The 17,344-nt window shown below is 58.9% G+C and overlaps 1 protein-coding gene across 1 annotated transcript; it reads right to left on the bottom strand.

Moving 5' to 3' along the window:
• Nucleotides 1–6,361: 6,361 nt before the first annotated feature.
• On the bottom strand, nucleotides 6,362–17,025 carry CATIP (ciliogenesis associated TTC17 interacting protein). Its single transcript, XM_073304942.2, is given in 10 exon segments — nucleotides 6,362–6,621; nucleotides 7,096–7,184; nucleotides 7,891–7,967; nucleotides 8,977–9,101; nucleotides 10,093–10,260; nucleotides 10,965–11,051; nucleotides 11,903–11,958; nucleotides 12,918–13,118; nucleotides 14,280–14,348; nucleotides 14,351–17,025. Coding segments are annotated over 10 exon segments (1,134 nt in total). The 5' UTR covers nucleotides 14,400–17,025; the 3' UTR covers nucleotides 6,362–6,408.
• Between the last annotated feature and the right edge of the window lie 319 nt (nucleotides 17,026–17,344).

Genomic DNA, 17,344 nt, shown 5'->3' with positions numbered 1-17,344 from the left:
TTGACCAGTTCGCAAACTGCTTGAATGTGAGCTTATGAACTCCACACCACAAATTCTCTCCTTCAGCGGAAGCTGCAGGCGCTTCAGAAACATCAAGATTTCTGCTTTGAAATGAGGCCACGTCTACACTACAATGGCACAGCTACAGTGCCGTGGCTAGGCCGGCATAACCCCATAGTGTAGACACAGCCTGCACCTCCCTGAGCGACAGCAGTGAGGTTGACAGGCGCATTCTGCCATCGACCCAGCTGTCTGCATGCCTGGGGTTAGGTCAGCAGAGCTGCGTCATGCAATGGGGGTGGATTTTGAACACCCCTGGGTCTTGTGTTTATGTCAACCTACATTTGAACAGGAAACAGATCAACAGAGCCAGACGTGTACCCAGAAGCCTCCTGCTGTGAGACAAGCCCAAGAAAGAAACCAACAGAACTCCACTGGCCCTCACGTACAGACCTCAGCTAAAACCTCTCCAACGCATCATCATCAGTGATCTACAACCTATCCTGGACAATGATCCCTCACTTTCACAGGCCTTGGGAGGCAGGCCAGTCCTCGCCTACGACAACCCGCCAACCTGAAGCATATTCTCACCAGCAACAACACACTGCACCATAGTAACTCTAACCCAGGAACCAATCCATGCAACAAACCTCGATGCCAACTCTGCCCACATATCTACACCTGCGACACCATCCCAGGACCTAACCAGATCAGCCACACCGTCACCGGCTCATTCACCTGCACGTCCACCAATGTGATCTACGCCATCATGTGCCAGCAACGCCCCTCTGCCATGTACATCGGCCAAACTGGACAGTCCCTACCTAAGAGGATAAATGGACACAGATCAGATATTAGGAGTGGCAATATCGCACTAACTTCGTTATCCCGAGCCTGATTCTTTCCTGCATATTTATACCTGCCTCTGGGAATTTCCACTCCATGCATCCAGCGACGTGTGTAGTCACCCGCGAAAGCTCATGCTCCACTACGTCTGTTAGTCTAGAAGCGTCTTTGCTGCTTTTACATTTGAACCATAGACCAGGCCTGAGTTTACGGAGAAAGATTTCTGCCCTGAAAACGCCCAGCCCAGTGGGGTGCTGCCCCATGGTGGGCGATTGTAGATGCTGCTGACAAACAAACAAAGCACAAGGGGCCTCTCAGTGTCATCTGTGACAGCAGGCAGGGAGCAGGGCTTCTGCTCATTTTTTCATTCTGAAATACAAGCACGACATAGACACATCAGGGCAAGCGCTTCGATCCAACAGCACGGACGAGGCCCCAGTCCTGCACAGGGATACCCCTGGGCAGCCCCGTCCAGGAGGGCAAAGGTCTGGCCCGGCGTCAAATTTCCCACCTGACCCTGCTCACTTCCCCGTTGATTGCAGTATTAAAGATCTCCCCACATTTGGGGTAAGTGCTCGGGACCACAGCCTGCCCCTGCATGTTGGACCATAGGCTTGTACCGACTCGATCGCAATTTTTGCCAAGTCCCTCACTCCAGCTCCTATTCTCAGAGCTGCCTCGGGGCCTTTCTGCGGTCACTGCCTTTGATGCAAAGGGAGGTGCGGTGCCGGTCACTCTATTTGCGGCGTGAAGACGCAGAATTATTGCAGTGGAACGGAAGGGGAGGCTCTGGCCCCGGCGGGGTCCCCTGCTTTGTGGGGCCCACCGGGGTGTCTGGTGACGGAACTCGCACGCTTCGCGAGACACGGCACCTGGGCTGGGTGCACAAGGCTTTGCCGACTAACCCAAACCGGCAAGGACCAGCTCCAAAGGACGGAAGGGAGGGGCTGCACCGGTGCAGGGCAGGGTGGGGACGGGCGGTGACGGGGGCGAGGCAGCGTTGGGGGTTTGGCCAGTCAGGATTGCTCGAGCACAAGAAATGTGAAGGTGCTGAAAGACACAAGGCTCAAGAAGGGCTTTCAAGGCCATGACCGAGGCTGGACTGGGTTGGGGGCGGCGGGTTTCAGGCCTAGCAGATGCACGGGGGAAAGCTGCAGCGAGCGGAGCGGCAGGACACCGGGACCGGGGTGGCGTTCGGAGCGCGCCACACAGGCTGAGGAGCAGGAGCCGCCGAGGGCTGAGCCGCAGGTGCAAGCAGCCGGTGCAGAGCCTTGGAGCGGTGACAGACTGCAGCTGTGATGACTGGAAAGGGGAGCCTTTCCCGGAGCAGCTGGGTTCAGCCCGACCCTGTGATGCCCTCAGGCGCTCTACTTCCCCGGCCTGCACTGCCCACTTCACCGGTAAAGCCTTGAACTGAGTCAACTTAAGTCGACGTACAGCCAATGTTGTCATTAAAGCAGGGGTTCGCATGCACACTCTGCTTTCTGCTGGCAGGGCGTGTCCTCACCAGGAGCGTGTCCACCCACTGAAGTGGGGCATTGCGATTATCCCTGATCTACAGGTGGGGAAACTGAGGCACGTGGCAGGGTCATCAGCTGTGAGCCCTGCACCAGGCTGACAGCTCAGGCTGTCAGGGGGTGGGGGCGCCCCAGCTGTGAGCCCCACACTGGGCTGACAACCAACAGGCGATGTAAGTCACGGTGTCTACCGACACCGCATCGCCCGAACCACATTGACCTAAGCACAGCGCCTCTCACGGGGGTGGAGTTTTGAAGTCGATGTCGCGGGTGACTTACGCTGGCAGGCGCGACGTTGCAGTGTAGACACTGACAGGGTGAGGGTGACGTCGGCTGCCTTACGTCGCCCTAACTTCGTAGTGCAGACCAGGCCGAAGTGTCTCCCTGTATCCTGGCCTGGGTGAGCAGTCAGGAAAGGTGCTGCAGAGTCCGTCAGCGGCTATGGGGCCTCACCCGGGGCCTGGCCCTGGCCCTGAGACGTGCCGACACCGGCGGGCACTTGGCACCCTTCCGGATCAGGTCTTTACAGCCGCTCTTGCTATTGCTCACTGGATCTAGCCGCCTGGGCCCCCCATCTGTTCCCCCGCTCCTGCCCCCAGCAGTGAAAGAGGCAGCATGACATGGGGGCGAGGGCCAGTTTCCTGCCTAACTGTGTCCCCCTTGTCAGGACTCTGAGCTGCTAATCACTGGCTCTGTGCCCCCCTCCCCCCCCCACCCTTCCCTGGATTGCACCCTCGTCAGAACAAGGCAGGATTTCAGCCCCGGTGACCTGCTGCCTCTGGCTGACTCGCGGGACGTGGGGGCTTATGGAGGGTATGACACACACACTGACTCACCTCACCCATCGCCCTGTGCCGGGGCTGGGGCAGGGAATCCCGGCGCCAGGTCTCAGCCAAAAACACCCCCCTCCCACCCAGCCTTGAACGGCTTGAGAGCTTGGGGGCTGCAGAGATGGGAGGGGAACGGGAGGTGGGGGGAGGAGAAATGTGCTGAATTTCTCCCCCCCCTCCACTACACAGCCTGCAGGAGGGATCATTCAGGATCTGCTGGGGGGGTGGGGGGGCTGCCTCCATGCAGGGTCACAACTGTGGGGAGGGGGGGAGGACGCACCTTCCTGCTGAGTGCAGTGCTACACCCCTCCAAAGGGGCGCCCCCCAGGCTGGCTGCCCAGTGCCAGTGTGGAGAGGCCGAGCTGCTCCTGAGCATGCTTGTCCCCCTGCAGCCGCCAGCTCCAGCGGCTGCTTCTGGTGCAGCGCCCCTCCACGCACCCCACCCGGCAGCATCTCCCACAGCCCCAGGGTTTGCAGGGATCAGGGACACCAGGGCTGCGTTAATCCTGCTGGGGTGTTGTAAAGGCGCCCTGAGCAAGCTTGTACAGGGCAGGGGGGGTGTCTTCTGCTGGGAATCGCCAGCCCAGCCTCCCCCCAGCTGCGTGAGCTCTGTGGGGAAGTCTGTGATTGCAACATTTTGTAGTAACCAGGAGCTGCTCGCCCCGGGGGAGCTGGCTGGGTTCCTGTCCGGCACTGGTGAATCACCCTCCAGGCATGGAAAGCCAAGGCCAAACAGGGACAGTGGGCTGGACCCAGCCCATTGCTCTGTCCTCCCTGTACACAGATAGGAGGTCTGTCCTCTGCTCCAGCCCATGAGAGCCCCACTGGCATTGCAACAGCAGCACGGTCTAGAGGTTAGAGCAGAGGAGGCGGGACTCTCAGCTCCAGGGGTCTGTTTCTAGCTCTGTGGGGGAGGGATGTGATTCAGGGTCTGGGCTGGGAGTCAGGATGCCTGGCTTCTATTGCACCCTCTGCCACAGACTTGCAGGGTGACGCAGGACAGGTCAGAATCGCTCTGTGCCTCAGTTTCCCCCCATCCCATGGGGAGAATACAACTTACCTTTGTTCCAGTGGCTTGAGAGCTGGGCTGGAAGGGACGGGTATTATGAGATGGGCTCTTGGCCTTCCTCAGGTGGTGGTGACAGTGCGGGTAGGGGAAGGGGGAACACTTACAGGCCCGCAGCCCCCTTATCCTCATCCTGTCTCAGACCCTGGGAAGGGGGAGGGGGATTGAGGACCAAAAGGGGCCAGGCCTGGGTAGACTTCTGCACCTGCAATTCTGTGTCCTGCAAAACCCTGCAGGGGCAGAAGTTTGGGCAGCCCAAGCTCTTGTCAAAGGCATCAGCCGTCCCTGCATTACAAGAGGAAAGGTCAATTTCCTGATCTTTCTGGGCTGAGTCAACACCAGGCTCCTAACCCGCCCACGCAGCTGGAGTCAGAGACCTCTGGCTTCCATCTCCACCTGACTCCTGCAGGCTGGTGGCCAGCCAAGAGAAAGGACCCAGCTGCCCCTGCCTAAAATTGCACAGCACTGCTGACCTGTGGTTTCCCGCCCAGCCTGGCCATGTGTCATAAAGCCAGGGGCGAGGGGACAGGCCAGCCTGCTGATCTCAGGGCCTGTCTCGTTCCAATGGATGAATACCGGGCGTTTAATTTCATCTGTTCTTTTACATGTTACCAAACTCCCCTCATGTATCCAGCTCACCTCTGTAACCAGCCTGGGGCGCGGCCCCGCTGGGGAGCACTGCACCCACCAACCCCTGCTTTGGGGGCCTGGCGGATGGCTACCCGCGTGCACCGGTGCTTCAATGACCAGAGGCAGTGCTGGGTGTGGATACGCCCAACGGGCTCCCATTAGCCAAGGGCCGGGGTGTAGCAGCGCTGTTGCAAGTTCTCCCCATCACAGCACCTTAGTCCGAACGTGGCAGACCGTGTGTCACGTTACTGACTTGAACTGGGACCGTATAGATCATTGTTGCAACCAAGGTTCTGTAGTGCCACCAAATCTTGTATAAAGGGGGTCAAATGAGGTGTCTAAGAGGAGGTTATGGTTTGCTGGTTAGGGTGATGCTGTCTGTGTGTGTGTATCATTTTTGTAGTTGAAGTTATGAATATTGGCTCTGTACTGTCTGTATTTCAAACTTATGCTCTGCTTCTGGGGGACACCCCAGACAAGCTGGTGTCAGCTCTGCCTAGCCTGCTGGGTGGCCCATTAAGGACCATCAGTGACACAACTGACCCACTGAGAGAAGGTAGACATGCCTGGGGACTCAGCCAGGTGTGCAGGGACCTGCCTAGGGACAGGACTCTGAGGTGTTTCCAGGCCATGGGATGGGGAGCTTGTCCTTGGGACACAGAAAGAGACCACACGGCAAGAGACTATACAAAGCTGCTGCAGATCCTCCATCTTGTCTTCAGTCCTGCTTCTGACCTCTGGAGGGACTTGGCTACACTGAAGCTTTGAACCAAGGACTGAAGGACCCATCCCAGCTGGGGATGTTCTCCAGAGACTTGATTTGAACCTGCCGTTTATTCCACCACTGCTGCAAGCCTGAACCAAGGACTTGGCCATCACTGGATGTCATTGATTCCATTCCACCAATTCTAGCTCCCGTCTGTATCTTTTCCTTTTATGAATAAGCCTTTAGATTTTAGATGCTAAAGGATTGGCAACAGCATGATTTGTGGGTAAGATCTGACTTGTACATTGACCTGGGTCTGGGGCTTGGACCTTTGGGATCGAGGGAACCTTTGTTCTTTTACTGGGGTATCGGTTTTCATAACTATCTGTCCCCATAACCAGTGGCACTGGTGGGGATACTGGGAAACTGGGGTGTCTAAGGGAATTGCTTGTGTGACTTGTGGTTAGCCAGGGGGGTAAAAGCAAAGTCCTCTCTGTCTGGCTGGTTGGGTTTGCCTTGGTGGGCACAGAAACCCCAGCCCTGGGCTGTGACTGCCCTGCTTGAAGCAATTTGTCCTGACTTGGCACTCTCCGTTGGGTCCCGCCAGAACCAGCCTCGTGACACCGTGGTCCAAGGCCAGAGGGTCTGGGGGTTACGCCCCCCCACGTAATCGACCGGAGGACTCCCCCAGCCCCATTGGCAGTGACTCCCCCAGCCCCACCCTGACTCCTTTTCCGCCCCGGGTTTAATGAACAGAGCTCAATGCTTGGAAGCTGCTACCCGCCGGTTTAATGCCCAGAGGCAGCCGGCCCTTCACACGCGGCCGCGGAAGGGGCTGGGCTTGTCAGAGGCCTGGAAGGCGCTGCCCGGCGGGCGCTGGGTGGTGAACGGGGCGAAGAACTCGGCGGCGAAGGCGAGGACGTCGTCGGGCTTGCGCAGCAGCAGGAGCTGCAGGAAGTCGGCCAGCAGGGTGCGCAGCTCCGGGTGGCGCCGGGCGTAGGAGGCGTGGCCGGCTTGCAGCTCCTCCTGCAAGGGGAAAGAGGCCCCGCCTCCATCAGCCTCGCGCCGGCGGCTTCGGGGTAACGCGCGGGGGGCGGGGAGGGAAGCCACAATCTCCAGGCAGACCGGCGCTCAGGCAGGCCTGGCGTCCTGCGCCCGGCTCCAGAACTGGCAGGCAGCCGCCCACACAGTGAGCCGACGGTAGGGCCAGGAGACGAGACGTGCAATCCAGCCTCCGGCCGCCTCTCCAAAGCTCCCGGTGCTGGGGCAAACCCTCCGCGGCACCCTCACCCAGCCTGGTTCTGCTTTGACCCCTGCTTCCCCCCACTGTCCCCCGCTCTTCCCTCTCCCATGCTGCAGCGCTCTCAGGTCCCGCCGTTCAAACATCTCCATTGCAGGCTGGACCAGTGACATCCCCTCGGCCTCCCCCCACATGCCGGGAGCTGCAGCCTGGGGGCGGCTGGTCCGACCTCAGAACAGCCCCGCGCTCCCCCAACTCACCTTCCTGTCCAGGAACTGGGAATAAAGCTGCACGTCTTCCTCCCAGTCCAGGGACTTCTTCTCGAAGACAGGCCGGGGCTCCGCTTCATCTGGGAGAGTGGGGAGAGCGAGCAGGTCTCATGACACGGGATTCAGAAAACGGGTTTAGGGCGGGAGCCCAGCGTGTCTCTTGTGCCCAGCAGCACCCGGAGGGGCTAACCCGGCTCTGTCCGTTGTACCAATCCCATGGGCCACCCCAGCTTCACCGTTATTCCGCACATCCCGCGCCCTCTCACGGTAGCAGCAGGAAGAGAGCTCAGGCCCAGATCTCCATTGAAATCAGTGGGCGTAAGCAGCCTATCTACCTTTGAGGGTCTGGGCCCCAGAGCCTCCTGCTCCAAGACGTGAGCTCAAGGAGTCCCCATTAGCTGTCAGCAGTATGGGGCCTCTGACACACAGCAGGGTGGTTCCAATTCAACGCCACAGAGGGCAGCGGGGACGCATGCTGGCCAGCTCTCTTAGTGCTGCCACTAGGCCGTTCCACTGGTGCCTGGGTCAGCGGCGGCAGAAGAGGGTGACGGTCTGCAATTCCCAACACCGTGGGGACACGCCTGTGTCCAACCCTCCGTGACCCCCCGCACGCCCACTCTGACAGCGCGTCCGCAGCCTGGGGAGGGACTAGCCGCTCCTGGAACCAGATCAGGAGTCTCGTTTCAGAGAGCTCCGGCACAGACCCGGGTACCCTTCGTACCATCGGACCCCCTTCCCCAGCCCACGACGCTACCCCCACCTCCGGACCCCCTCTAGGCTCCTTACCTCCATCGATGAGAACGGGCAGCTGCTGGAGCAGCATGGTGGCCGGGGACCCAACCTGGACACGACGGGCCAAATGTCTGGGTGATGGAGAGGAGCGGGTGAAGGACCTGGCCCTACACTGTTACCTTCCACCTCCCCAGGCCTGGCTGTGGGGCCCACCCGCCGCGGGGACCTGGGAGCCCCCGCGCCTGGCGCAGAGACGGGTGCCGTGGATTCGTTATTCCCTCGTACGTGCCTGGACGCGGGCGGGCACCACCGCTCCGGGGGCAGCCGGGGTTGTGCGGCCAGACGTTTCTCTGCCGGGGGGTCGCCTCCCCGGCCAAGGGGCCGAGTGTGGCTGGCTCCCCGCTGTGCCGCTGTCAGCCCTCCGTGCCGACGGACGGGGAGGAAGCGCCAGGATGCCTTGCACAGCACGGGGTGCCCTCCAGCTCGGCAGCAGGGCAGGGGCGCTCTCCTGGCGTGACCCTTCCTGGGCCATCAGAGCAGGCAAGGGAGGGATGGGCTTGCGCTGCCCTCTACTGGGCAGGCTCCCACGGCCGATGGCAGCTGGCAGCCCCATAGCGAACGGAGCTTCCCCTCCTGCTGTGGGGCGACAAGGCCCCGGCTTTGATTCCCGCTGTCATCTGCACAGGCCCGGAAAGGCTGCAGGGGAGCTGGCAGCGGGAGTGGGGCGAGAGGCCCAGGGAACTGCACTGCCCCTAGTGTGGATCCAGGGATGTTTAATAACCAATGTCCTTTTAGAAACAAAGCGGGTGACTGGCTCAGGAGCTGGAGGACAGGATCTGGAGCCCCCCACCCGCCCCCATAGACTAAATCTGACCCCGTTGCCCTGGGAGATAAGTGGCAGGAAGCAATCCCAACCTCTGGAAACCCCTGGAGCAAGGCTCCCCCCGCTGAGCCCCTGGGAAGGAGGTGCCAGGGTGGCCCAGCATTCGAGGGACACAGGCAGGCTGTTCCCAGGCCCCAGGGAGGGCAGAGGCGGGCGGGCCAGGTACTGCCCGCACAGAGCGAGAGCTAAGGAGCGGCCCCGGGAGCGCGAGAGCCGAGCAGGGCTCGGGCGGGTGACGGGCCGCTGGGTTCTCCTACCCGTCGGAGAGGAAGTAGAACTGCCAGGTCATGGGGATGCCCTCGTCCGGGTACACGGCCCTCTCAATCCCAAACACCTCCACCTCTGTCATGCCCACCAGCTGCTTCTGGAAGCCCATGGCAGTCTGCAGAGGGAGAGATGGGTGAGAGAAGCAGGGAGCAGGACAAGGCCTTTTAGCCTTCAGGCTGGATAGTGGCCCCCCCAGCCGCCCCACCCCTCAGCTGCTACAGGCCAGGAGATATGGGGGAGGGCATGGAGGGAGGTCACAGATTCATAGATTCCAAGACCAGCTCCTCTGGCTGCAGGGGACGCAGAAAGTGCCCCTCCAAAAGCGGCCAAATCTTTATTCCTGGGCAGGCCCCTCTTGATTCAGAAATTGTCAGTGACGGATTATCCACCACGATGGCTGGGAAATTGCTCCAGTGTGAATTCCTCTCACCGCTACAAACGGAGGCCTCATTGCCAGTCTGAACGTATCTGGCGTCAACTTCCTGCCATTGGATCGTCTTGACCTGGCTCTGCCAGCCCGAAGTGCCCATTATAAAATACGGGTTCCCCACGTACATACTTACAGACTGCGCTCATGTCACCCCTTAACCTTCTCTTCCTTAAGCTAAACGGCTGGGGCTCCTTCAGTCCGTCACCACAAGGCAGGTTCTCTAACCCTTTCATCCTTCTTGTGGGTCTTCTCTGCCCCCTCTCCAGTTTATCCCCAGCCTGCCTGAACGGTGCCCACCAGAGCTGGACACAGGATTCCAGCAGCGGCCGCACCAGAGCCCAGTCCAGAGGTGAGAGAACGTCTCTGCTCCTCAGGACTCCCGTTTCTACGGCCCAGGATCGCGTTAGCCCTTTAGGCCACAGGGTCATACTGGGAGCTTGTCTTCTGCTGATTACCCACCACGACCCCCAATTCTCCTCCCACACCCAGGCCCCCTCCCCAGTGGATCTCCCTAAACCCTCCCATCCACCCTGCACCCCACTGTCTAGGAGCCCCTTCCCCATCAGGGTACAGGATCCCCTAGTCCCTGCCCTCAGGGTGGGGCGACCGCCCGCCTGGGGCAGACACTTTCGGGTGCAGCCGTGCCCGGGCGGAGGGCAGCTTCAGCAGCACTCACGTAGGCGGAGGTGCAGACGTGGGCCTCGGTGTCGAAGGCCAGGAAGGTATCCTGGGGCACGGCCCTGCGCTTGGCCAGCACCCGCAGCACCAGCAAGTTGGCAGCTTCCAAGACGAGGCCATGCAGGGAGGCGCAATTGTAGGAGAAGCTCTGGGTCTGGGCCTCATGCTGCAGAGAGATGGGGGGGAAGGGGACTGATGGGGACCCAGCCTGGCACGTGGGATCCCCAGGACCCAGCATCCCAGGCTGGCTCTGCAACCGGCCTGCACCCCCAGAACAAGAGGGAGGAAGAAATTCACTAGCAACCACGGGGCCCTGGGGGCGGGGGGTGGCTCAGCTCCCGAGACCCCAGGCTGGCCCTGCTCGTGACACACGCTGAGCTGCTGCTGGGAGGTGGGGCCCCCTCCTGCTAAGGAACCCCAGGCAGGGAGCGCTAGGATGATCGGGGCCCTGTGCTTTGGGGTTTGCCCCCTATTTCTCCCCACAGAAACCTGCGCCCCTAGTGAGACTTGCCACCCACACTCCGAGGCTGGGGGCCATGAACCCGCCCCCGACTGCTGACTCAGAGCACCCCCCGCAAGACCCTGAGGCTGCCCTGTTAGTGCAGCCGACCTGCCCCCCACCTCTGCCCCCCATCTCCGCCAGCACCAGCAGTGGGAGCCAGAGACGGGCGCAGGCGACGGCGCCCCCTGCTGTTTGGCCACGGGACAGCCGCAGCCCGTGGATCAGGCTTAGCAGGGCTGAGAGCATTTTTCAGGACAAACGGGTGTGTGGGATGGGGAGGGAAGCCCTATAAGGAGCTCCCCACCCCAGCGCGCTGCAGGGGGCCAGCCAGGCTTTCAAATCCCTGCAGACACAATCCCCCCCCTCACCTCTCCTTCCTCAATGATTTTCGTGACGACCAGCCTGCCTCCGCGCTTCACTACGTGGGTCTTTCTGTCCAGGGGGTGGGCTCTGAACTGCAAGAGGGAGCAAATACAGCAAAGCGAGGCATGCAGGGCAGGGGTGCAGGACCTGGCAGGGTGTAGGCTGCTATGGCCAGGGGTGTTGGGGGCATATCCCCCCTGGGGACACTCCGGCCTCCTGGGGTCTCATCTCATTGTTTCAATAAAGCCTGGATCCAGAGTGGCTCACCTACTTGTTCCCCACTCAGACACCCAGCGAGAAGGGAACCAACCCTCATGCTTCAGTGCTGCAGGGATCAGGAAGGATGTTTCCATGGGCAGCACTGTATGACTGGCCCGGTGCATCATGGCAGGTTCCACCTTCTGAAGACACAGGTATTGGCCATTGCCCAAGGCATGGTGCCAGGCCATGGAGACCAATGGTTTGATCCAGGAGGGGTGCTGGCAGAGAAGCTGGGGCGATGGCCAAATCCAGGGTGTCTGGGGGCAGGATGGACCGGCGATCTGACCCAGAACAGCAGCGGCCCAGCTGTCTCTCCTGCCAATCATCCGCAGCGCAGGAACCACTGTGAACGCTGCGATTCTGCCCTGAGTCAGGACGCTTGCCGCAGGGCCCAGTGACTCCTGGAGGGGCACGGAGCCACCTACCCCATAAAGAAGTGGGAGAGAGAAACACCCCCCGCCGGTGGTTGGAGCACCGGGGCGAGGAGCAGGCAGGATCCAGGTTCTAATTCCAGCTGAACCCCGACTCGCTGGGTAAGTCCCAAGACAGTGCTTCCAGCCCAGAGAGGACAGCTGAGGGGGCCAGGGACCTCTCCGGAGATCTACCTCAGGGAAGGCAAGGCTGCGAAGGAGCCAGATAACAGCGGGTTTATCTTGCCCTCTGACGGCGACCAGGCAGTTACCTTCACGTATTCATGCTGATGCTGCTCCAGGGTTTCCAGCCGCTTTGATATATAAGCTGATGGAGAGGAAACAAAAACTACGCTCAGCCCAGATCATGGCCAGAGTTCCCCGCCATCCCTCCTGCTGGCCTGGCCTGGTCCCTCTGGCCTTGACTGCAGGCGCCTTGGAAATGTACCGGGAGCCCAGGGCTTGCCCAGTATTTCAGGGAGTCCCGGCACCCTGTCTGCCTGCCACTGCCCAGCCCCTGCCCATGGGTGCCCCAGGGCGGATCCCAGCGGAGAGCTGTCCCTGCTAGAACAACAGGACCACCAGGGTGGGACTATTTGTCCACGTGCTCCAGCTGGCGGTGGACCTGTTTGCGCCGTTGCCTCTCGGCACCTTCAGCAGCACTGGTGGGAGCCAATTACATTCAGGCCCAGAACCGCGTGTCCGGATCTCCATGCCACGGACCGGCCCATTTTCACTTCTGGGGACAGTGGGAAAATCCTTGTTCCTTCTTGGCGGCCAATGGAGGGAGTTTCCTGGGATGTCCTAATGGTTGCATGCGCCATGCTGGAGGGGGCAAGGGCGGGGTCCCCCATTCCCCTGGCCACAGGCGGGCAGGGGCTGGGAGTGCTGGCAGGTGCAAGACCTCATCTCGCTCGTGAGCGACGCCCGTCGCCTGGTGATCTGCGGGGCACCGGCTGCGGGTGCAGGGCCCCAGGCCGCAGCGCTGGAAGGAGGTGTGGGCCAGCTGGCGAGGGTCAGGCCTGCCCCCCGCGGGCGCTTACGGCCACTCCTGCCTCTTGCCGGAGCCAGATCGCAGGCACCAATGGGCCAAGGCTGGGCAGCACTTGCATCTCGTCTCGGCACGTGGGGCTGAGAGGATTGGGATGGGGGACTCACCAGAGCAAGAGGGGCTGGGGAGGAAGGGAGAGAAATCGGGGCCCATCTGGCATCTCATAAGCGGGTGTCTCCCTGCCCCAGCCCGCTCCCCCTTGCAGACACTGGCTCAGCGGCGCCTCCTAGGCCTACCCGTGATGGAGGAGCCGCAAGGCACTTCGTTGACGGTGCTCTGGCTGGCGGCGCGGACCAGAAAGCAGTCCTGTTCCTGCCCGCCCTGCTCCTCGTAGCAGGCCGGCTGCACCGAAACTGAGAACTGCCCAAGCGGCTGGCTGCTCTCCGAGACCATGACCAGCGACTCCGCGAAGAGACAGGGGCTCAACTCCTCCGCGCCTGGGAGACAGGACACGACGACAGCCCAGGTCACTGCCACACCCAGACCTCCAGGGGCTCCATCCATTCCTCCCAAAGCCCCCAGTATGGCTAGATGCCCCCCCCCGCCAAAAAGTCAACCCTACTCCTCCCTCCTTCTGCCTGACCAAGGGTCTCAAACATCCATTAGTAAAGCCTCAGAGACCCACAAGGCAGGGTCGGTGTTACGGTGCTATGTAACACATGGGGAAACTGAGGCACAGCAGGAGGCAGGGACTTGCCCTAAAGTCACACAGGAAGGCTGCGGTAGAGCAGAGGGTCTGAATCCCAGTGCCTGCTCTGACCACTAGACCCTGCTCCTCGCAAGAGCCAGGAAGAGAACCCAGGAGTCCTGATTCTCAGTCCTGTCTGTTAGTCACAAGACCACCCATCTCCTAAGCACGCCATGGAGACGGAAGTCTTTCCCGTGCACCCACATTGACAACAGTGTGTTTGTTGTGGGTTCCTCAGTAAACACATGAAAGGGAGTTCAGAAAAGAGTGAGAGGGGCTGATCAGCGGGCTGGAGGGATCAAGCCAGGGGGAGAGATTTAACAAGCTGTGTCTCACTTGGTCAAGGGGTTGTGGGGAAGGGATGGCAAATATCTCAAGGATGTAAATGCCAAGGGGTGAGATGGATTCTCTGACATACTCCAAGGAGAAGGCAGTACCGCAGTCAGAATGATCACAGAATCATAGAAATGTAGGACTGGACTGGACGGGACCTCAAGAGGTCTAGTCCAGTCCACGGCACTCATGGCAGGACTATCCCTGACAGGTGTGTGTCTAACCTGTTCTTAAAATCCTCCAACGACAGAGATTCCACAACCTCCCTGGGCAATTTGGTCCAGTGCTGCACTCCCCTGACAGTTGGGAAGTTTTTCCTTCAACCGAAACCTCCCTGGCTGCAATTTAAGCCCATTGCTTCTTGTCCTGTCCTCAGAGGTTAAGGAGAACAAGTTTTCTCTCTCATTCTAACAACCTTTTATGTACTTGAAAACTCTTCTGTCCCCTCTCAGTCTTCTCTTCTCCAGACTAAACAAACCCAATGTTTTCAATCTTCCTTCATAGCTCATGTTTTCTAGACCCGTGGTCTCCAAACTTTTTGGCTCACGCATCCTCGGGGTGAAGAACGGAGACTTACCGCAGGCGGGCCGCCGGAGGGGAACCCCAGCCGTGGACGTGCAGAGCTGCCGCCGAAGGGAGAAAAACGGCGGAGTGCCGTCCGTCGGTGCTCCTGCTGCCACGCACCCCCCGGGATCATCTCGTGCACCCCAGTTTGGAGCCCACTGTTCTAGATCTTTAATCATTTTGTCCTTCTTCTTCTCTGGACTTTCTCCAGTTTGTCCACATCTTTCCTGAATGTGGCGCCCAGAACTGGACACAAGGCTCCAGCAAAGTGAGGTCTCAGCGTGGAGGAGAGCGGAAGAATTAGTGCTCGTGTCTTGCTTACAACACTCCTGCTAATACAGCCCAGAAGGATGTTTGCCTTTTTTGCAGCAGTTTGACACTGTTGACTCATGTTTAGCTTGTGATCCACCAGGACGCCCAGATCCCCTAGGCAGTCATTTCCCATTTTGTATGCGTGCAACTCCTTGTCCCTTCCTGAGTGGAGGACTTTGCATTTTTCCTTATTGAATATCATCCTATTGACTTCAGACCATTTCTCCAGTTTGTCCAGATCATTTTGAATTTTAATCCTACCCTCCAAAGCACTTGCAACCCCTCCCTGCTTGGTATGGTCCGCAAACTATCCAAGTGTACTCTCTGTGCCATTAGCTAAATCATTTATGAAGATGTTGAACAGAATTGGACCCAGAACTGATCCCTGCAGGACCCCACTCGTTATGCCCTTCCAGCTTGACTGTGAACCACTGATAACTACTCTCTGGGAACAGTTTTCCAACCAGTTATGCACCTACCTTAAAGTAGCTCCATCTAGGTTGTATTTCCCTAGTTTGTTTATGAGAAGGTCAGCCTTACTAAAGTCGAGATATACCATGTGTACCGCTTCCCCCCCCATCCACAAGGCTTGTTACCTTGTCAATGAAAGCTATCAGGTTGGTTTGATGCGATTTGTTCTTGACAAATCCATGCTATTACTTATCACCTTATTATCTTCACGGTGATTGTAAATCGATTGGGATGGGGCAGAGCAAAGGGACAGGTAGGCTAGCAAGAAACATTTGCTAACACAGATTTCTGTGAAGGACAACCCTGCCTTGACCCCTGGGGATGGTCCCAACCCAGCCTTCCCCTATCTTTGACATCTACAAAACACACAGGTGCGAGTGGGCATCCCTCGCTGCAACCGGAGGGAAGTTGGCATTTAGCGAAAGCCACAACAAATGCGCCATTGTAATCAAAACCACAGCAACCTCAAGAGATGGGGTATCAGCCACAGCAGCATCTCAGGCAGAAGTGAAACCAGAAGAATACACCGTGGGATGCTGACAATGTGATCAACTCCAGCACCTGCGGCAACTGGAGGAGGGGTCGGGAGTCACGACTCCTGGGTTCTGTTTCTGACTCTTGCCGGGGAGTGTGATGTTGAGGCGAGAGAGGGGGCTGAGAGAACTAGGAGTCCTGGGATCTGTTCTTAGTTCTATCACTGTCTTGCCACCTGACCTCTCTCTCTGCCTCAGTTTACCCCACCATAAAATTAGATGGCAGCATTCCCCTAACAGAATAGTAATAAAATAATAATCATCTGAGTTTACACAGCAAACTGGAAATAGCTGAGTTTCACAACTAGGGCAAGTTGAAAATTTTTCATGGAAACTGAAAATTCAGCTTTTCACGGAAAGTGCCTGCCTTCCACCTTTTGATTCTTTATCAAAAAACTGAATTCCTGAAAACTGAAATAGTTCCTTTCCTGAGGTGCCTCCTGGGAGTTGTAGTTTGGGAGACTCACGCTCCTATTCTCCTTGATGCACCCCCTCCCTGAGAGGGGAGACCATGGTGCATCATGGGAGATGTAGTTTGACCAGAGAGTCCAGACAATAGAGGAGAATAGGAGCGGGACGCATCGGAACTACAATACCCAAGAGACACTGCAGCAGCAGCTCGGATTCCAATTTTTCACCAAAAACTTGACAGATATTTTCCATAGGGAGGGGGAAAAAACATTTTGTGACCAACCCTCCTCACAATCCCTGGGTGCCAGGGAGAAGCCTCATTACTCCCATTTCACAGATGGGGGAAACCGAGGCACAGCAGGGGGGTGTGATTTGCCCAAGATCAGCCAGTGAGTCTGTGGGGCTGGGAACAGAATCCAAGTCTCCTGCCTTCCAAACCCCTCACTCATAGGGCTGTTGAGGGTTAATTATTGCTGGGAAGGGCTCTGCGATCCTCCCACGTAAGTACAAAGTACTGTTATTATTCTGCAGAGCACAGCGAGAGGAGCAGCGGGGACTGGGGCGGGGTGGGGGTGGGGGAGTAAAGGCAGGCTGGGGAGCCCAATAAAGACCCCTTACGGATGGGAGGCCAGATAGGAGACTGACTCTTCAGTGCGTCACCTAATGATCTTTAAAAGAAACGCAGGGATAGTTTTGCTTGTCAGACGGTGACACCCTGGTGCAGCCTGGGACGGTGCGCACCACAGACAGGCCGCTATCCTTTGTGCCATGGAGTAGCTGCATTAGCTGTAAATCAGAGGCTGCTCCAGCCCCTGGGCCCAGCCACTAGAGAACGACACGGTCTCACACACACACATGCGCCAGACTCCCACGCCACCCCAGAATCACTGACACGGGTGCCAGTAAACAGGCCGGGGCCTGAGAGCAGGCAGGTTCTGCCGTCAGATGTTCACGGCCAGACACGGCTCTGCCGGCAAAGTCACACGTCCACATACCCAGCCCCGAGGACGAGCGCGTGGTGCTCGAAAGCGCGTCTCTTTCACCAGGAGCAGCTGGTCCAGCAAACGATATTACCTCCCGCACCCAGCCAGCAGCATACATGGCTCTGCACGGGGCCACAGGGGGCCAGGTGAGCGGCTGGAAACGTGTTCACAGGCTCCCCTCCATCACGGGGGGCGACCGCGGCTGAGCAGCGAACCCCTCACCCTGCCGGATAACGGCGACCCGAGCAGCACCCACCGATGAGCGAGAGGAATTCAGAGGCCCCCTCGCTGGCTGCTAGGACCCTCTGCACCCGCGCTGGCGAGTCGGCATCACCCATCCCTTGGCGAAGAGCCAGGCGACGCTTTCA

Source organism: Lepidochelys kempii, chromosome 11 (assembly GCF_965140285.1).
Source record: "Lepidochelys kempii isolate rLepKem1 chromosome 11, rLepKem1.hap1, whole genome shotgun sequence".
In the NCBI taxonomy this organism is placed as follows: Eukaryota; Metazoa; Chordata; order Testudines; family Cheloniidae; genus Lepidochelys; species Lepidochelys kempii.
The sequence above is the reverse complement of the archived record's forward strand: the minus strand, read 5'-3'. Positions and strand labels throughout refer to the sequence as shown.